The sequence below is a fragment of the Drosophila hydei genome, unplaced genomic scaffold (assembly GCF_003285905.1).
Source record: "Drosophila hydei strain 15085-1641.00,03,60 unplaced genomic scaffold, DhydRS2 tig00008130-arrow-arrow-pilon, whole genome shotgun sequence".
Taxonomy (NCBI): Eukaryota; Metazoa; Arthropoda; class Insecta; order Diptera; family Drosophilidae; genus Drosophila; species Drosophila hydei.
In genome coordinates, this window is record NW_022045839.1 from 287534 (window position 1) to 307791 (window position 20258).

The 20258-nt window shown below is 36.6% G+C and overlaps 4 protein-coding genes across 12 annotated transcripts; all 4 read right to left on the minus strand.

Moving 5' to 3' along the window:
• Positions 1-52: 52 nt before the first annotated feature.
• On the minus strand, positions 53-5631 carry LOC111600073 (benign gonial cell neoplasm protein). 2 transcript variants are annotated; one of them, XM_023316011.2, is made up of 5 exons: positions 4122-5631; positions 2298-2582; positions 1286-2239; positions 576-1227; positions 53-416 (listed from the first exon to the last, which is right to left on the minus strand). In XM_023316011.2, exons 1-5 carry the CDS (start codon positions 5599-5601, stop codon positions 275-277), a joined length of 3513 nt encoding a protein of 1170 aa, XP_023171779.2. In that variant the 5' UTR covers positions 5602-5631; the 3' UTR covers positions 53-274. The 2 variants fall into 2 exon arrangements, with proteins under 2 accessions (XP_023171779.2, XP_023171778.2); XM_023316010.2 differs by having other exon boundaries at positions 2298-2660.
• Positions 2714-3613, minus strand: LOC111600076 (partner of Y14 and mago). Its single transcript, XM_023316015.2, has one exon. The coding sequence runs from the start codon at positions 3520-3522 to the stop codon at positions 2911-2913; it is 612 nt and encodes a 203-aa protein (XP_023171783.1). The 5' UTR covers positions 3523-3613; the 3' UTR covers positions 2714-2910.
• A 578-nt stretch (positions 5632-6209) lies between the features above and the next one.
• LOC111600009 (TAR DNA-binding protein 43) lies at positions 6210-10656 on the minus strand. 5 transcript variants are annotated; one of them, XM_023315912.2, is made up of 7 exons: positions 10311-10656; positions 7933-8193; positions 7553-7863; positions 7288-7492; positions 6593-7224; positions 6381-6533; positions 6210-6320 (listed from the first exon to the last, which is right to left on the minus strand). In XM_023315912.2, the coding sequence occupies exons 2-7, from the start codon at positions 8171-8173 to the stop codon at positions 6252-6254; spliced, it is 1611 nt and encodes a 536-aa protein (XP_023171680.1). In that variant the 5' UTR covers positions 8174-8193; positions 10311-10656; the 3' UTR covers positions 6210-6251. The 5 variants fall into 5 exon arrangements, with proteins under 5 accessions (XP_023171680.1, XP_030081199.1, XP_030081201.1 ...); XM_030225339.1 differs by having other exon boundaries at positions 7553-8193; positions 10394-10656; XM_030225341.1 differs by having other exon boundaries at positions 6381-6544; positions 7066-7224; positions 7553-8193.
• A 689-nt stretch (positions 10657-11345) lies between these two features.
• Positions 11346-19785, minus strand: LOC111600017 (ceramide phosphoethanolamine synthase). 4 transcript variants are annotated; one of them, XM_023315927.2, is made up of 2 exons: positions 13141-13156; positions 11346-12595 (listed from the first exon to the last, which is right to left on the minus strand). In XM_023315927.2, the coding sequence occupies exon 2, from the start codon at positions 12535-12537 to the stop codon at positions 11407-11409; it is 1131 nt and encodes a 376-aa protein (XP_023171695.1). In that variant the 5' UTR covers positions 12538-12595; positions 13141-13156; the 3' UTR covers positions 11346-11406. The 4 variants fall into 4 exon arrangements, with proteins under 4 accessions (XP_023171695.1, XP_023171694.1, XP_023171693.1 ...); XM_023315926.2 differs by lacking the exon at positions 13141-13156 and adding an exon at positions 12883-12999; XM_023315925.2 differs by lacking the exon at positions 13141-13156 and adding an exon at positions 19554-19785 and having other exon boundaries at positions 11347-12595.
• Between the last annotated feature and the right edge of the window lie 473 nt (positions 19786-20258).

Genomic DNA, 20258 nt, shown 5'->3' on the forward strand with positions numbered 1-20258 from the left:
AAATGATAATTGAAACGATGATGCATTTTCCTATACATTCATGTCTACAAGTTATACACAATTAAGTTTCTATATGAGATTACGTATGTAATAAATTCAATTTCACTTTTATGATAATAGTAATACATAGTTATTGTAGTTGTACTATCCGTAACTATGCTTAAGTAACATAATTTATCCGAAGTGCTTTCCTAGTTGATACTCTTAGATCAATATTGGAACACATTCTACTAGCTGAACGCCATCAATACTAATACTGATTGTATAATTAATATTAATTGTTATGTGTGTGTATCCAATGGTGTCGAAATGCAAATAAATCCATAATTAAATTTCCAACTCTTTTATCCACAAGCCTCAATACATGCCGGCCATCGAAATTGGGAGCGGGCACATTTAAAGATGCACAGGCTTGCCTATAAAAGAGAAATATATATTATAATATGTTCTCGATTTGAATGGGAAGAGAAAGAGTGCTCTGAGCAGCAGTGCCTGGCTAAAAAATACCCTGAACCCACGGCTAAAGAGCTGCTGTTTCACTACAACAACAAAGTGTTAAGGATTCATATACTTACAAAATTTCTCCTAATGCGATTGTATTTCTAAAATATTCCTTTAACACAAATTCATCATTTTGTATTTGAGCTCGACAAATGCTTAATGCCACATCAGGTTTTTTTGAATATAAAATTAAATAAATATGCCTAGTAGCTGAGTCAATTGGCCTTACAAACTTGCCAAGAATACTTTCCATGTAGGCTGCATCGCTTTTTCTATAAAAGCTGTTTGGATTATCTTGTGTATATAGCAAAAAGAAATGCTTCTCCATACGATGCATATTCGCTTCATCCATTTGCTGCCAAGTGAAGTGTGAATTGACACTTAGTAAATACAGATTTGGTAATTTGAGAGCGGGTCGAAAACCAATGTTGGAGCATTTCTTAAATCCAGCTGCTGCGTCTTCGTTTTCTAAGATTTTAGTCAGCGTTTCAAAGAGTAAATGTGGCAACGGATTTTTAGAATCGTTTCGCCACTTGTCCAACGCGGAGCAATGTTTTAGGAAATATTGATAGGCTTTAAAAAACTCTTGACGTGTTTTTACCACGAGATCAAAATCGTATTTCGATACACTCAACCAAATCCATTCGTCTATGAAAAAACTTATGTTGTCTTTAGCTGATGGCGACGAGATCTCTGGGCTGTGCCCGAACCCCACTTTCTCTGATCCTGGAAAGATAATGCAATATTAGCTCATATAGGTATATAGCTTATATGGAATACAAACCTGCAAACATAGCCACAGCCAGTGGAGTCACAGCAGTTGCATATCTGATTATATTTTTCTCTTTCGTGCAGACGATCCATTGAGCCGTTGTTTGAAATGGTTCCAAAAAGTTACGCAAAACCGAATTCGAAAGCAAATAAACATTTGTCGACTGACCCGAATGCAGTGATTTTTGCTTTTGATCTACGGCACAAATATTGGGATACATGCCGCCCGTTAGAGCAGCTTTAACCAGGGGCCAATTGTTCGATTTTATGTTAACGTTTTGTATACTCAGTTGACCATGGCTATGAACCAAATTGGCAGCTCGTAAGGCGCTAACAATTTTCATACGCTTTAAATTCAGCTGCTCCATGAGTCCATTGAGCACGAAGTCATATTCGTCGGTTAGATAAAGAGGTACAGTATTATTTTTAAATCCTGCTTGCCATTCTAGGAATAGACGTACAAATATTATATGATCTGACAATTGATCTTCTGCTAAGCGAGCACGTTCGCCTTTGATACAATTTTGTATGTAAATCGTAAACTTATTCCAGATAGAGTCAATGTCGTCGTTGAAGGGAAGAGTCAATGGATCTGCTGTAGACAAAGAGCTAACAATAGTTAATATCGGATCTAAGCATTGTAGTAAAATGCCAAATATTAAAGTTCTTCCCATTTGGCAAGAGACGGGTATATCGATCAAGCGACAGCCAAGCCAGGTCACCGCCTCTGATTGATCCAATACTTCGATCTTCTTCAGAAATGCCACATTCTGGTGTATACTTAAAACCGAAGGTGGAGCAATCGTATTTGTGAGATATTCCCTAATACATGAACTTGGGCACAATAATTTAACAGTCAAACAGATTTTGTCCAATTGCATTGTCTGCATCGGTGGTTGGCTAGACTCGCTCAGCCCGTCGTAAATATCTCTTGATATTAGGCGAAAGCAATGTTTTTCAGTAATAGCTGTAAATGATATATTAATTTTATAATTGCATCTGGGCAAACTTGCTGTGTAACCAACCTTCATCAACGCTTGTATCTAGTATCAATTGTCTTCTCAAAAGACAATCTTTTGCAGCCCACTCATATCTTTCCTCGATGCTATTGCTGATTCCATCATATAAAGATTTCTTCTGGCATGCTGTATCTATGAGATACTGAAATGATATTGCAATTGGCAATAATTCGATTATATCCGTAGCCAAGACAATTTTGCGTGTCTTCAATGGAGATTTCATCAACGAGTATAAATACTCTTTGTCCATGTCCTTGTGTAGCAGAAATATGGAAAACTCTTGTAAATTTCCTGTTAATAAATTTCTTAATAGCATAAAGTTGAGCTTAACCAAATGATAATAAGTCGGCAATATGATCAATATGTTTCCTGCGAAAAATATAGATAGATACATATAGATGAAAATAAGTAATACACAAACATTTCGACTGCTTCGTTCCACATTTATTTATAAAATAATTTAAAATAATAAAACACTTTGCTTCTTGCTAATTGTATCAAAATATTGAACAGTTTGAACGAAAACACACACATTTTTAAAACAGATGTATGCTGCATTTAGATTACTGTTAAATTACAATTATTAAAACTATTTAACAGACACGAGACATGCAATGAACTATGAATGTTTGATGGCAGTGGAGCTTTCCTCAATAGTTTTCAATTGTCTTAAGATTTCCGGCTTCTTTTTCACCTTTTCCATTTGATCTTTGTCAAGTTTATTAATATCGCCTGATTGGATTTTAGTTTCTATTTGCTCAATTTCTCGTATTTTCTTTTTCAATTTTTTGATTTGTTTCGCTATATCCATCTCAGGTTCTTCGACGATTGTCAAGTTCTTATCTAAAGTTTTCGTTAGCTTAGACAATTCACAATCTTTTGGAGATTCATTGTGAATATTATTCGTAGTTGAAGAGTTGGTCATTCTCGCGGCGTCTGTCGTTGGTCTGGCAGCAATTTTAGTTAGTTGTTGTTTCTCAACCTTCTTCTCTTTAGCCTTCTCCTTTTTCTCGCGCACCTTTTTGATCTCAGCGGCTAAGATTGGGCACATGCCTGGCGGGACGCCCGTTTGTCGTTGGGCACTAAACTGTTTGCCCTTGCTTTCGTATAGCGGCACTTCTTCCTGTGGTACGTAACCATCTTTCACTCGCCGCGCTTTGCGCCATGTGCCATCTGGGCGCTTGGTTGCCGGAATTACTTTTCCTTTATTGCTTTCCAAATTTGTGTTCATTTTTATTAAACAATGCACTTGCGAAATATCGTTTTGATCAAAAACACAATATTCTAATAGCAACGCCGAAAATATCGATATAAACGTAGAGATGGACCAATAATACATGTTCTTGAACTTCTCGTGCTTTTAGTAAAACTATTGTGACACTTCAAGAGTTTACATACTTTCATTTCAACTCACGTCATTTGAAGCCATAGTTCATTTCAGTTGTCGTAGATTATATTATATATAAAATTTGGTAGAACTAGTCAATGATAAATTAAAGTTATTAAAGATTAACATATTAGTTGATGACCTAATTAATATTGATTCAACTAAAAATTATATGATTAAATGAGTTGAAACAATTGGAATAGAACATATCGATAGTTAAAAAATCGATTTAGTCAATATTGAGATTGAGTAAATTCATTGCCTTTGAAATTGTATCCGGAATACTCATTGTATAAATAATTTTCTATACCAATATATATATTTGTCATATACTACGTAACTTAATAATATTTTACTTGCATTACATATGTAGTCTGTGGTTTCCACATCTTATGTTGATTACTATTTAGAATTATAAAATGATCAAAATGGTTATATCTTACCTGTCGAGAAATGGCGCTTAGCATAAATGAGATATATTAAATCCACTATAACATCGTAATCAACAAATTGTGGTTTAGCGTTTTTAGCAAAGTAGCCATGAAGACAGAAATTGTTAAGGATATCAACGCACTCGACATTTCCTTTTGCAGCAGCAATAGTTATAGCGTTTTCATGGCTTTCACTCACGATCTTTGGATTAGCACCCATGAACAACAACAGTCGCAAATGATGTACCTTGCCCAGCTGTGCAGCAATATAAATAGCCGTCTTTCCAGTAAGTGAATGTTGATAATCCACCGGCACCAGTTCATAATTAATTAAATAGAGCACTGGGCGTAGAGCAACATCGGTGCCAATCTCCTCGTATGCCTGCAGACATTTATCTATTTGTTCATTTCTCTTATTCTTATTTCTAAACATTTGTCGTTGTTTTTTGTAGATCTCAGGACCTTTATCAATAGCTTCGGCGGCTATGGTGTTCTGAATGTCTTCCAGATAAGAAATGCTCAGCGTAAATAAGTTTGTTGGTTTTATACAGAATTTTTTGCCTTCGCCGAAAAAATTCACAAATCGCGTTGGGTCACACGCTTGCGATAGTAATATAATTCTCAGGTTTTGCTCCAAACGTAATGCTTGCTTTAATTCAAATAGCAAAATATCAGTATATGGAGCGTGTAGGTGAACATCGTTTACCACAAAGTGTGAAATCTGATTGAATTTATTGGTTGCATTCTTATTAAACAACGTGCGTAGAAAGTATGTAGCGGTCGTATAGACAACTTGCGTTATGGAGCTAATGCTATTGTGTTGAGGCACCTGGATTCCCACGGTTTCTCCAATATTTTCTCCCAAACATTCGGCAAAACGTTCGCAATTATATATCGCTAGAATATCCTTGTCTTCGATACAAATTATACGAATGTTTTTCTTTTTGGATTCGGAATCCTTCAAAATAATTAGCGGAAATAATATAGATTTATCCAAGGAAAGATTACCATCAAACACAGTTAAGCGATGGCCATTAATTGACTCGAGGATCTCATTAAGACGCGAGTTATTTAGAGCATTCGGCAAGCTCTTGCAATGTTTTTTCAATGTTGTTGATTGACCCAAAGCTGCAAGCGAGATATGAAGCGATGGAGGTTGTATTGTCCAGAGATTCTCTACATAATCTAGATTATTTTCCTTGACATTTGCACGTGCTAATAATGGGAACATGTACATTACAGTTGATGGACTTAAAGCCAACAATTTTGGCTCTTCCAAATAATGCCTGCATGTTTGCTTAAACACCTTCACACATTCCTGTCCGTTAGTTAAAACAACTTGTGAACGCAGACCCAATGTACGCGCTGAATATATAAATACAGAGTGTTCAGCTGTTCGGAATGTGCAAGCAAATTGTTGACAACATCGCCGACCAGCAATAAAATACAATAATTGCTGAGAAATAAATCTACTTCGAATTGTTTGATCCATATTTGTCGATCCTTAACCGCCTGTTTGAAGTTTCACTGCACACTGAAAATAAATTGCTTTTCCGTTAAAGTCAAATCTCTAAATTCGATTTGGAACAGCGGAATAAAACACTAAAATATAAACTAACATTTTTTCGATAATTTTAGCCAATAATGTTGAATATTTTTGCTATTAATATTTGCATATCAAAAATAAGTTTCCTGATCTAATGTATACTAATAATATATATTTGTTGAAATACTGTTTTTTTTTATACTTGTACATTTTTATATGCTGCGAAAAAATCGACTTTCAATTTTTTCATTAAAACTAAAAATTTAATTTATAAATTCAATTTATATTCTTCTGTATCGATTAATTTCGATCACAAATTTTTGAGTTTTAGATCGAGATGTAAATATGATGCGTTTTATATAGTCCCTATGTCTTAAACTCATAAGTTGCAGATGTAATCAATGCTTACTCTAGCTTTCTTTGTTTTTACTTAAAATATGGCATCGTGAAAATAAATCGTTCTCCATCGAACCCACAATGTCCCGACACAATGATAAATATTAACAAGTATAATTTAATTGTTGAATTAAAACTGATTTAATTCGATATTTGTCGTACCATATTGGTAAAGTGCTTTACAGTTTATAGTTATTTATTTAGAGAAAATTTGATTTGTCCACAGAGTTTTGGGAGCCACTGCTTTGATTTGACCAGGAGTTACCATTCTGTAAAATAATTAATTAATTAAGTATTGCTTAATATTGATCTACCAGGTAGGCGCTTACCTGCTGATCATTAGAAGCTGAGTTATCACCTTTGATCATAGCGCTAGAACCGGAATTGTTTGGATTATTTGGTCCTTTGCGGCCCCCAGAGTTAATGTTAGAGTTAGAATGCCCTCCGTTGTTTTGAGCCATCCATGATAAAAAGTTGCCTCCCTGAGAAGTAACTGAAAGAGTTTTTTGTTTGAAACAATCATATTGTATAGAAGGCTTGCCTGCTGATCCTGGTTTTGATTTTGCAGCTGATTGCCAAGAAGGCTCCACTGATTCAACGCAGCAGCAACCAAAGCAGGGTTCATCGGCAATGAGTTTAAATTAAGTCCGACGCCTAAAGGGTTGTTCATGTTTTGCCCTTGATTTGAAGAGCTGGATCCTTGCGAATTAATGCCTAAAGCTTGTAGGTTAGGCATGTCCAAATGTCCCCTGTTCATCCAACCGCTATTACCTACGTTGCCATTGTGTGGCTGATTCATGCCATGAAAATTATTCTGCCTATTATAGGGAATACCTGCTTCTTGGCGGTTCATATTGCCACCACTATTATGATTACTACTATTTGTGTAACCCCCGCCCAAATTTCCACCATAATTATTATTGCTACCCATTCCGTAGCCACCACTGCCAATGTTGCTGTGACTATTGCCGATTGCAGTGTTATCACCTCCGTGTAGATTGTGTTGGTTATTACCTCTATGGTGTCCGTTACGGCCAGAGTTCATGTGATTCCCTTGAGGATGGTACGAATGCATTCCAAAATTATTTCCAGAATTATAGTTGTAATTTTGGCCTTGATGGGTACGGCTTTGCTCAGCCTTGGGGGCAGCATTTGAAACGTGAACCGACACCCCTAAAAGAGAATCAACATGTTAGTCCATAAACATTCATGTGGTATAAAAAAGGTTTTGCTTACCTTTAATTATATGATCTTCGCCACAGAGAGACTGGGCTACATCAGGATCAAGAAATGTGACAAAACTGAACGCGCGAAATGGGCGAGGGATAAAAACGTCGGTGACCTCGCCAAACTTTGAAAAGTATTCGCGGAGATCATCTGAGTTGATGTCCTCTGTGCAACGTCCAACAAATACTTTACACGGCACTTGATGACCCACGCCCTAACAATTTAAATACATCAATATTAATTAAAAGTTGTTTGTCGTAAAAGTTGACATTACCTTTGAATTTGGAACTTTAACTTCGCACCATCTTCCATCGATAAGATGGCGATTTGCTAGTACACGCATTTGTGCTTCATAAGAACCGAAACGTACAAATCCAAATCCCTTTGACTGTCCCGATTTGCCATCTTTTTTTATTTGCGCCATGAGCACTTCGCCATAGCTCTCAAAGTACTCGCGTAAACTGTCTTCCGTAGTTTTCCAAGCCAGTCCCAAAACAATCAAATCAGTGCAACGCAAACGGGTTTCAATGCGTTTAGTTTTTGCAGTTGAATTTTCCAAGTTATCATCGCTCTTACGTTTGTTCTCTATGGGAGGCAATATGGTGCGATAAGGACTGTCGGGCTGTTCTTCAGAGCTTCTGTTAATTTCAATACCTTTTGGAAACACACAAAAGTAGACATATTCCCCCCAATCCGAATCCGCATTTGGTGGAAAAAGTCTGCCTTCATTTGAACGAACACCGCGGACGGCTTTCGAGTCGATGTTCCTGTATTTGAGTCCACACGAACCAGGAAATTGTGCCTGTAGTGTGGATATTAACAAAGTTCCATCTTCCTCAGCAGGAAGTTCAATTGGTTCGTCACCCTCCTCCTCGGATACTTGTACGAAATCCATTTTCCGATTCTCTCAAAATTCTAAAATATTTATAAGATTTTTAATATAATTTATCTTGTACGTTAATATAATGAATTAATTGTTATCTATGCCATCATTCAATCAACTCTGATATATACTTCAAATACATATAATCCCATTCTTAACAAACTTTCCTTAAGCAAAATAATACAATTCACTCACTCAGACAAAAAGATTGTTCACACATTGTTCTTGTATTTGCCTATTAAGTGTGTGTATTATCAAAAAACAAGTTTAGTATAAAATTGATACAAGAATTGATCTTATAGAATTTTAAATAATTACTAACTTTCTATAGACATCTATGTCCTACGTTCTATATGTGTGGCTAAACATATAATATTTAGCATAAAGGAAAGAAATATAAATTGTAAAAATTAAGTGAAGATATTTACTATAAATTGTCTTGACTCTCTTTTGTTTCTCAAGCTTACAAATTTTAAAATGAAATATTTTCCCATTTTTATAGATATGACAAAGCTGTTTTCTTCTAATCTGTCAAAATCTCTAATAAGAATAAATAATTAAAAAAATGTTAATTTGGAAACATGTTTGACTATGAAGGAAATAATACTGCAAAATATAATGTTTCAGTTGTAACTTGTCTTGGAAATCGTGTGGACATTTAGATTTAGTATAAATCTCAATCTCAACATTCAATAAAAGCAAAATACATATTTACTCACGTACATACACTAATATTTATACACATACTCGTACAGACACACGTATCCAAAAATACATATAAATATACAAATGCACATTCATAAACACATACTCCAATTTCATATCTTCCAAACAGCTCACAGACCTTTCTTAAATGCACACTGATAAAAACATTCAAAATCAATTTAATTCACATTTGAACAGACAAGTGTTTAACTAGGTATTAGTTGAAAGGTAATTCCTTAATTTATGGTTTAGACTTTAAACCAACAAATAGTTATATTTTTAATATGAAGTCGCAATAAAAACCGGAAAATATTTGTGCTTTTTGAAGCTGAAGCGATTTAATAGTTCATAGGGTCCATGCATATAAGACCTCACTATATAGAAATATTAGCAGCTCAATATTATACCTTATCGTTTACCAGGGCTCCAACAACATCTCTTACTCTTACTAAACTTTGCATCTGCAGCAGTTGTACAATAATAATATAATGTAATTTTCGCTTAATAAAAATGTCGATCAATTCTACTTTTCCTACATTCTAAAATTTAAAATACAAAATACAATTTTATTTTATTACAATATAACATATTTTTTTTACACATTTTCCTGACTAGAAATTTAGCCACACCTGCACTAACAATGTGTTTTAATTGATTCGACCACGTTCCCAAATATTTCTAGACTATTATTTTATATAAAGAATATTTAAAAACACTTAGGTTGACAATATTAAACTATATTCTAAACTTAAAATAATAAGACATTGTAAATAAATAGGTTTAATGAAAGTCTTTTCTACTTATGTCAATTATTTTCTGTTCTAAGTAAATATATTAATTTAAATACCCTTGCATTATGACATTTTTATGTACGGTTGTATAAACGTATTTATGTTTGTATGTATATATGCATATGTACACATGTATGTGATGTATGTGCATATGTACAATGCGTGATATATCATCGACCGACCCGGCAGATGCTGAAAATAAAACTTTTTAGTTCTATGACAAATGTCATATGCTAGGTCAATTTTTTCGAGAGACTTCAAAATAGATTCCATGACATTTTTATTAATTGACATATGCGTAAATCTGTTATATGTTTGCAAGGATATTTAATCGGCATGCCGAAGACTTATTTTATTAACCTTGACTTAATTTGACATTAAAAGTTTTATATATTATTAATCAATATTTGAAAACATTTATATGCATACATATGTATTTACGAATGTGTAAAGAAATATTGTATCGACTTTACACGTTTTTTATTTGTAAATACATATGCACACATTAAATGCTAACGAATAAGTACATGGTGCACACATGTACAATTGCTACTAGCACATACAAATGTATATATGTATGTATGTATGCATGTAGTCAAAAATGTTGGTTTGCGATAAGGCCCTCCTAAATGGGGTTATACAACAATTCTTACACTATTAATAAAGGGTTAGTAGTAACACTACAGGATGTAATGCCTTCAATATATGTATGTATGTTTCAGTACAGCTCACACACGTAATATTTTATGTTGTATATTTCCTTTTTAAGCTCGCTCTCTCACAAGATTCACACACAGTCAGAACCAGATCGGAGTCACTTTTCTTTTCACGCTTGAATCTCGACACAACACACGCTAGGTCAATATGCACATCCACTTTTTAATAAGTGCGTAAAATATAAAGAATATTTACAATTTCGCTTTTAATAAATTTGAACTCGTAAAGCACACCATTTCTCCTTGCAATGAAGTGAAGTGAAGATAAAATTTTGTGTATGTATACTAGTGATGCACAAAAAGTTATCGAAGCTTCGATATATCGATGATAGCTGTAGTGATGCTTACCGGCGTTGAATCGATGTTTCTTCAGGTGCAGATGCTTGAAATTAGAATCGATTAAAATAATTGGTTTACTGTTATCCGATTATACGAAACAATCAAAAATATATATATATATATTTATATATATGTATATATGTACAATACCGAATAAATAAAAAAAACTCTTTGTTTACTTAGAACTGAAAGGGTCAAATTTTTAAGAAAAATTCATTTCATTGAATTACAATACACCTGACTCAGGAAATATGAATCGTTATTTCCCGTATCTCGATCTCTGCCATCGAGTTTAGGTCTAGTTTCCGAATTCGGAAAGACTCCACTAAACTACAATGAGTGCAATTGATACTTTCTTAAAAATCCGGATCTTATTAATCCTGAGCTCAACAAATTCGAGACTTCTCTCATAGATTCAATGTAACTAAATACTTAGCTAAATAAAAATATTGTACCCAGAATAAGTTTATAACACCGTTAACTACTTGTATATTAATATATATTTGACAGATACATACTAAAGTAATTACCCTAAGTCGCACAATCACAATGTATTTCGCATTACGCATTTCGCACACAAACACAATTTAAAATTATGGTTACAGGGTATAAAAAGGCATTTTTGATCTCCACTACAAAAATATTATTGTATTTCAGTAATATATATATGTATATATATATTATAGGTGTAAAATCACAGTGAGATGTTACTGCACGCTGATGAATTAAATATATAGTTCTGGGCCTCCAATATGTGCATTTCAGTTAAGCAAATGGCAACTAGTAATATTATATATCCACTGTAACGTATCGCTCTCAGAAAATCCCACAGTTTGTCACAAAATATACTAAGCAAAACACAGTGAAGCAGGGCGTGCACGTTGACAATGCGCCACATCCATGCAACGCAAAAGAACAGGGTCGACTTAAATATATAATTCTGGCACTGGTACTGACTGCTGTGGACATCCTCTCGCTCTAACATATTCTGATAGACAGCTATGTAACGATTCCAGGCCGTCGAACTTAACAAAAGTTGACCAGTAAAGCTAATAACATTTTTCGCAACTTTTCGCGTTGTTGCCTTCATCTTAGGAATAATCGTTGGTTCCGGATTTTTGGAATCGCTCATTGGAATTATTGAGTAGCCTCGACGAGGTGGGTTATTCTTTAGGAAAAAGAATATACCTAAAAGTAGCGCAATGCATCCGAGGCCATCGCAAAGTCCATCAACGTAATAGCCTGATGTACCAATCTCAGAGCGTTCACCGCGTATATGTTTCCTAACGCGCGCCACATGTCCATCCAAATCATCCAGAAACGTGCGAATTTGAAAGAGTAGTACACCTAGCCGTCTGTATCCTAGGCTATCGGATGCCACAAGTTTTCCCGATACGCAAGCAACGATCACATGAAAAAACGAAATCATGTTTGGAGTGATGAACGTTGATTGCGAGATTCCGACCACATCGTCAAAGATTGTCGCCAGCGGTGCGAAAAGATAATGATTGGTGTGATCTAACAATATCGCTTTAACCGTTATATGACAAAGCGGATTTAGATTGCATGATATCCAGGTATTGTACTCGTAGGACGGTTCTTTCTCAACGGTGGGTATTTTGAGGGCACTGCTTGAATCCGATGCCACATTGGATGGCTCCAACGATGCTAATGACGTTGATGTCTCATTGATGTGATAATTTCGATCGATTGCATAGTTATGTATTCGCAGATATAGCTCAATATCCATAAAGATATAGAATATTATTAACAAAAACAATAGTGTTAATAATATCTTGCTTATTTGTGAACTGGGGCCAATCATTTTCTCTCTGTTGTGAGGTAGATATCATCTATAAAATCTTTGAATCTTCAGTGAATAGCTAAAATGAGATAGAAAACAAAATTCTTATATAAGTATACGGACAACATAATAGAACAATATATTTATATATTTATAGTCATGGAGATCCAGTTTCAAATTTTATAAATGACTCATCTATGGTCTCTCACAAAAACTCTATAATAAATCATATTTCTATGAAAGTTCGACCATTATCTTGCGGTGATAAGCGACGCCTACTGAAAGAATTGCAATCTATATTTCAGTAGAAGCATATTTTAGAAGAGGTTTAATAGCCAAAAGCACTTTATGCTATCTTGGACTGACCTTCCCTTGCCAGCTCATAAGTCTCTCATAAATACTTAGAAAAGGTTTTTCTGAATTCAGTTACAATTTTACGTATCGATTTCGTATTCAAACTCTTAACTTGTTATAGTTGTGCTCGAATCATGAGAGCTATATTATATCTGAACGTATATATAAATAACATATTGAAGTTCGAAATTGTGTTTATCAAATACAATTTAGACCATATCAAGTTTGCAGATGTAGGAAAATAATTATAGCTGCTTGGTTTTCGCTTACATTTTGACAGCTGTCAGAGTTATTTTTGTTCTTATTTTGTACAATTGAGATATAACAAATGAAATAGATGTTTCACTCTCAAAACTTTACTGAAAGAATGACTGGGCATCTATCTATATACATTGATGGATACAAAAATCAGCTGATGTTGTTCTGACACAGTTGATTTTACAAAATTACAAGTCAAAACGTAACAATTTCCATCTAAATCTATGTAAGCGCACACTCGAAAATGATTTTTTGCTTGACCTTTTGCTCCTATTGGTTAGTGATGCGATTTAGTTATGGGTTTGCTCCTAATTTAAGCCAATTAGTCATGAATATATATATATATATATATATATATATGTGTGTGTGTTTCTATATATGTATATAAATTATATGTTTTCCAGTCCTGTGGTGACTGAAAGTTAGGTTGAGAGGCGACTGTGCCTCTTATTGCTGGCCTCGGGCTCAGACAATGAAATAAGCCATTTAACGAGCAAATGACGGAGTGAATATTTATTTAAGCGGTTTACTGGAAGAACGCTTTTTAACCCTGCTTTTAATTGTTCTTTTTTGAATAATCGAAACAGTTAATTTTATTGGTTTTTCTTATTATATTCACTATTTTTAGTTTTACTTATATGACACCAATTTTTAGCATGTCCTATCAGTACGAGTTAAAACACGAGACTGATCTATATTTTTACAAATCATAGCCTCACCGGCGTAAGTAGAGTTGCTCTTGCCAGGGCTGTTCCTTAACTTGTCTAGCACCCGATAATAAGTGTTGAATAATACCTTATATTAAGTGTTATAAGCTAACTAAGTGTTATAAGTTAACTACCCCCCCCTCAAGTGTAAGGTCGTCCTCGACCGACCCAATTCCAGCGACGACTCCTCGCAAGTGCTTCGCGGACTTCTTTGCGTCGATGATCCACCAAAGAGTGAGGCCAATGCAGATTAAAGTACAGCATATGGCTCCTCTTTCGGAGTGCCGTACAACGACACATCATCAAAGTGCACCATTTCGGTTCCTTGGTCGCATATTAGCAGCGGTGACCAGCGAGTCGGTGCAGGTGTTCTCGAATGAAATCCGCAAGTCGTTCTCATTCACATTCAATACGGAGCAGTATGAGCAGCGTACTGATTCTTCGCTATCGCCGTTCAGCAGGCGCTTACTAAGCTTGCTCTTGCGCCTACGTATGTGGCGTCTGTTGAAGCTGTTGGTGCCCGACGTGGACGTGAGCCTTGGCATCGGATGATGCACACCAAAGTTGTGCAGCTGCAGCGACTTGAGTGTGGCTGGCGCCGTCGATGACTGGCCGTGCACGTGCCCGTGATGGCCGTGATGACTGTGTCCCACCACTCCAGCGATGCTATGAGCCGTTACTGGACGAGTGATGTGTGTAGTCTGTCGGCGCGCTCAGCTGGCGATTGAATTCGGCCTTGCGGCGCGTCAAGTCCGTCAGGCAGTATTTGTTCAGATGGCCGTTGCTGGAGACAGGGCTCTTGGGCGATGATGCCAGATGCTGCGTATAGGCCGAAGGAGTTGCTGCTCACGCTTAGCTTATTGCCGGCGTTGTGCAGCAGATTGTTACAGTTCTTGCCGCTGATCTTGGCCGACTTTTGCCCGTCGTCGGTATCGTGTTGCTGCTGCTGCTAGCCGCCCTGTACTCCTTGTCGTCGCTCTCGCTGCGCACCGATGCTCGATACGCAGGAAATGTCTTCGTCTTGCTCTTCAGAGAGCCGTTCAGCAGTAGCTGCTGTTGCCGTGCGGCAACTGCCGACAATGCCGGCAGCTGCAGTTGACGTGACGCCGCTGCCGATGAGGATGAGGATGAGCCGGCAGCCGTGGCAGGTGTCGACAGAGATGGGCAGCGGTTGGAGCAACCTGTGGCTGTGAAACTTCTTGAATTAATGCAGTTGGCGGTGTTTTGGGGATTTCTTGACTTGGTTCTAGTATGGATGAAGAGTCGCTTGGCTCTGCCGCCGCGAAGAGTTCGTTAGTTGTTGCTGGCTGATGAGCTTCTACTGTTGGTGGTGGTGCCGTGAACAAGGGGGTTTCCTCAACGATTCCGCTTGTAGATTTGCATGCTGTGGTTCTGGCTTAGCATCCAACTATGGGGCGAATAGAGCTGTTGCTGGTTCTTGTGGACGACAGGATAAATCGTAATTTTTCTGCAGGCTTTTTTAATTTTTGGGAATTTGGTTATAAAATGTATAGTGTTGATGGATTCCTCTAGCCAAATTGATTTTAAATCTGAGGAGTCCAAAATGTTTGGGCTAACAATGAGCCTTCGCGAGAGTAATAGCAAGCATTAAACTTTGCAACTCCATCGTCCGCATTCTGTTTCTGGACAGTGTTTCAGTGTTTCAAATAAATAAATCAATAAAATCAATTTGTGAGTTTTGGCTATCCCGAGAACTCCATTGACAGCAAATGTTAACTGGTTAAGCTGGTCTTGAACCTCAGTGTTTACTTCTATCCGTCTACTGTTGGCATTCATTAGTCGCATTTCAGTGGACCTAATCTACTCTAAATGACCGGCATCGGGTGTACCCGCCACCAAATTGTTTTATAAAAATTATGCCAAGTGGCTAAAGGTAAATTGAAAAACTATATCTAACTTATTCTAAATTGCCTAGCGGCTTATAATAAAAGGTGTAATAAAAAAACAAGGGAGTCATCTTAGGTTGTCCTTGTGGACCACCCTTCCTTTAATGAGGACCTCGGTCCCCAGGTCTGCTTCCACGGCCTTCTCGACACATAAAGGTGTGAGTTTGTTTCCGAGCCGTCGGTTGGACTTGACCAAATCCTTGTCACCAACATCGAAGACTCTATTCTGCCGCTTTGCGTTCTCCCTAGCTCTGAGCGTCGTCTGAGCGTTTCTGATCTTTTCTTCTATCTTTTCTTGTGGCTCTTGTTTTTTGGGGTGTCTATCATACTTAGCCCTAGCACATGTTTTGCAGTTTTGTACTATTTCCTTGGCAATTTTTGCCATCCGTGGAAAGTAGTACTCCGAGAGTACCTGCTTAACATTTTCCTGTGCAGACCTATGGGCCCTATTATGCTCGACTGTGAGGATTTCCCTTCCTTCTCCAACCGCAAATATGTCCACTACGCGATTTTTGCAATGCCAGAACTTTGTGGCTGGGTATCTTCGCACCAATGCATCTTGTATCATTGCAAGCGTGTGTAAATTACAGTGGAGAGCATTTACGCATTTGGGTGAGACTACATCTTCGAGCTCGTCTAGCAGCGATTCGACGCATGTATAGCTGATCAAGTAGCGTTTCTTATTTCCAAAAAGAATAAAACTTCGTTTTAAGGGGAAACGCGCCTCTTCTAGCACTATCTGGTTTTGAAAACAGTTCAAGGGTTTGTCTGTCGTCTCAATGGTGTTGGTGAGAGATACCTCACTGTGGATCGTTGCTGCGCAGGACTCAATTTCTTGCTCATTTATAGCGTTGAGCTGCTGTCTTGACAAGGCATCCGCAACCAGATTGTCCTTGCCAGGTTTATAGAAGATACGTGCATTAGACTCGTCAATGCGCGCTTTCCACCTTTTGATTTTCGCATTTGGATTAGATTCCGAAACTGCGAAGGTCAAGGGTTGATGGTCAGTGAAGATATTAATGTCTTTCACCCCATACAAATAGTGCCTTAATTTGGCAAGTGACCATACAATGGCCAATAACTCTCTCTCATTGGTTGCATAGTTAACCTCACTGTCCTTCAATGTTCTTGAAATCATTGTTATAGGACGACCCTCTTGAGACAAAACTGCACCTATGCCGTGAGCCGAAGCATCGGTCGTTAGATCGAATGGCTTCTTAAAATCGGGGTACCTGAGCATTACATTCTCGGATGACAAAATATCGCGCAACTTCTGAAATGCCCTCTGCTGCACTTCAGAGAATTGAACCTTTATATTTCTGGACCTATGCTTACTGACTGTTCCATTTTCACCCTTCAGGATATTCGAGATGGGTCTTGCTATTGCGGCGAAGTCCCTAATGAAACATCTGTAATAACTTGCGAGGCCTAGAAATGATCTAACCTCGAACAGCGTTTTTGGTTCTGGATACTCCTGTATTGCCCTAACCTTTTCAGGATCCGTCGTGGTGCCAGTGCTGGTGACTACGAAACCAAGAAAGTTCACGCTTTTCTTAAAAAAACGTGACTTTTTGACGGAGACCCTCATGTTTGCTTTGTATAAGCTTTTTAGGACCCGATCCACGTGTTTAATGTGGGATTCCTCATCTTCTGAAAAGATGATTACGTCATTGACATCAACATAGCAAAATTTGCCAATCTGCTCTCGCAGTATGTCGTCGATGGTTCTTTGAAAAATGCTTGCTGCATTCTTTAATCCAAAGGGGAGTCTTTTGAACTCGTATTTCCCCCCGTTCACAGAGAAAGAGGTTTTTTCACGGTCGCGTTCAGCGAGTATGATCTGGTGATAACCAGACTTGAGGTCTAATGTTGAAAAGAATTTGGCTCTCCCCAAATTCCCCAATATCATTGATATATTTGGCATAGGGTATTTGTCCGGCACGGTTTTTTCGTTAAGTTTACGAAAGTCCATTACCAACCTCATTTTCCTATTGCCCGCTTCATAAGTGCCCTTCTTGTCTACTACCCATATTGGGTTATTGTAGGGAGAGACGGACTCTTGAATTATATCATTCTTTAGTAGATCTTTGATTTCTTTATTAACGAAATCAGCCGCTCCCATTGGATATGGGTAAAGCTTGGTATAGATCGGTTGCTCATCTATGGTCCTAATGGTAGCCACGACTGATGTGTTATACGGCAACGTCTCGTCTGGGTCTGCAAAGGCCTTTTGTCTGGTCTTCAGCATTTTCAAAAAAGAACTTCTAACTAATGGGGATGCATCTGCTATTTGTTCAGCTAACTCATTAATTCTTTGAGTCAATGCATGCTCCCTCTGCTGGTTTACAGCAGCCTGTTCGGCTAAAGCTTTGCTGATAGCCGTCCTTATTACTTCCGTAAGCTGATCTACATCCATTCTACCTGATGGTGGGAGAACTGCACAGTCGGAATCTGAGTCGCTAGACTGCCTGCGAGGGTTTCTCTATTGGTTGAACCGAGACATGCGCAGGTCAGTGGTCGCGAAAAATAAAACGGGCCGTCAGAAGATGGGTCGAATTACGTCGCAGTTCTGAACTACGAGAACTGCATGCACAACTTCAGACACACAGAAAGTAACACAATGTAATTTTATTGACGATCTGAATGATCAATTGCTGCCACTAAAATTCCCAAAGTAGTCACTCTCACTTGGTTCTGATCATTAATTTTTTTTTTTTTTACATGCAATTGCAATATAAAATACTCGCTAGTCCTAGCTATTTTTTTATAAAATAAATTTTAACACTTTTTGTGTTTGAAGAAAAATTTTGGCTAGAGTATCCACTTACAAGATTCAACTAACACAAAACAAAAAAAAAAAAAAATCCCTTTATAAGATCTGTCAATTGCAGCTCCCGCGCTGCTGTCTTAATTGTTGTTGGTTGTGGAGTCCGACCACTAGTTGGGCGCCAATTATATGTTTTCCAGTCCTGTGGTGACTGAAAGTTAGGTTGAGAGGCGACTGTGCCTCTTATTGCTGGCCTCGGGCTCAGACAATGAAATAAGCCATTTAACGAGCAAATGACGGAGTGAATATTTATTTAAGCGGTTTACTGGAAGAACGCTTTTTAACCCTGCTTTTAATTGTTCTTTTTTGAATAATCGAAACAGTTAATTTTATTGGTTTTTCTTATTATATTCACTATTTTTAGTTTTACTTATATGACACCAATTTTTAGCATGTCCTATCAGTACGAGTTAAAACACGAGACTGATCTATATTTTTACAAATCATAGCCTCACCGGCGTAAGTAGAGTTGCTCTTGCCAGGGCTGTTCCTTAACTTGTCTAGCACCCGATAATAAGTGTTGAATAATACCTTATATTAAGTGTTATAAGCTAACTAAGTGTTATAAGTTAACTTATATATATACATATACATATATATATATATATACATATTGCCCTACAAAACATTCTTGACGTCTCTTATCAATGATTGCTATGATGATAAACACAATCATCCACATACACATACATATGTACTTAATCAGATACGTAGATGTATATTTATAGGTCTGTTCATACATATATGTATGTATTTACGAATATCTTCCGACATGCACAAACTATGTATATATAATATAAGCGAGTAACTCAATTATCTGAAAATATATCATATTCAAAAACAAAAACAATAACTTTTAACAACTTACTACCAAAGTGGCGCACTTCTATATTATTTACATATACACATTTCACTTCGATTCATTGAACTATTTTCGTTTATATGACAATTAATCATACGTTTGTATATACCAACAGATCATACATATTATTATTGTGTGCAACTGGTTAGAGAGGGCTCATGCTGTCATTTTTCTTTGGGTTCTTATTTTCCATCAGCAAAACAGCGATATTTGTTCAATTGCAAACCAGTAAACAACTTTTATATTTAACTGTTACCAACTTAATTTTCTTTATATTTCACAGGGGTATGTATGCAAAAGGTATTAATTTTTTAATTATACTATGATTTAATCGAGTGTTGTGACAAAGTTCTATATCGATATAAATCTAACGAGTATCTTATGAGTACTTTTATAGTCAGTTTGCCAAATTTATTTGAGCAACTATCGCATAAACGAGTAATATATATACGTAGACATTTCCACTATGAACGTTTAGTACAGACAAAAAATATTATTTTTAAGAATACGAAAATCAAATAATGCCTGCAATATTATAAAATATCGTAACCTTCTTCACTTGCGACATAATAATAATATGCAATGCTTAATACAGCAAGAGAGGGGCAAAAGAATGCGAAGATCTGTTTTGTTTGTTAAAAACTTATTTTAGAAATATATATGAGTGTAAATCTATAAAAGTATGTACCTAAATAATAACAGCGATAACTAAAGGTATGGTTAGAATACTCATTGGGTAAATTTTATTTTCTTTTGGTTAATAATTTTGATGTCTATAGATTGTAATCGGAAGTTTTTGGAAACTTATTTAGTTCAAAGTATCGAGA

Bases quoted from the DNA above. Each gene is read 5' to 3' on its own strand.
- LOC111600076 (XM_023316015.2), bottom strand. From the start codon at position 3,522: ATGAACACAAATTTGGAAAGCAATAAAGGAAAAGTAATTCCGGCAACC.
- LOC111600073 (XM_023316010.2), bottom strand. From the start codon at position 5,601: ATGGATCAAACAATTCGAAGTAGATTTATTTCTCAGCAATTATTGTAT. The intron at 2,240-2,297 runs GTTGGTTACACA...TATCATTTACAG, and splicing joins AGATACAAGCGTTGATGAAG to CTATTACTGAAAAACATTGC. The intron at 417-575 runs GTAAGTATATGA...TCTCTTTTATAG, and splicing joins ATCGCATTAGGAGAAATTTT to GCAAGCCTGTGCATCTTTAA.
- LOC111600009 (XM_030225339.1), bottom strand. From the start codon at position 8,173: ATGGATTTCGTACAAGTATCCGAGGAGGAGGGTGACGAACCAATTGAA. The intron at 7,225-7,287 runs GTAAGCAAAACC...ATTCTCTTTTAG, and splicing joins CGAAGATCATATAATTAAAG to GGGTGTCGGTTCACGTTTCA. The intron at 6,534-6,592 runs GCAAGCCTTCTA...GTTACTTCTCAG, and splicing joins ATCAAAACCAGGATCAGCAG to GGAGGCAACTTTTTATCATG.
- LOC111600017 (XM_023315927.2), bottom strand. From the start codon at position 12,537: ATGATTGGCCCCAGTTCACAAATAAGCAAGATATTATTAACACTATTG.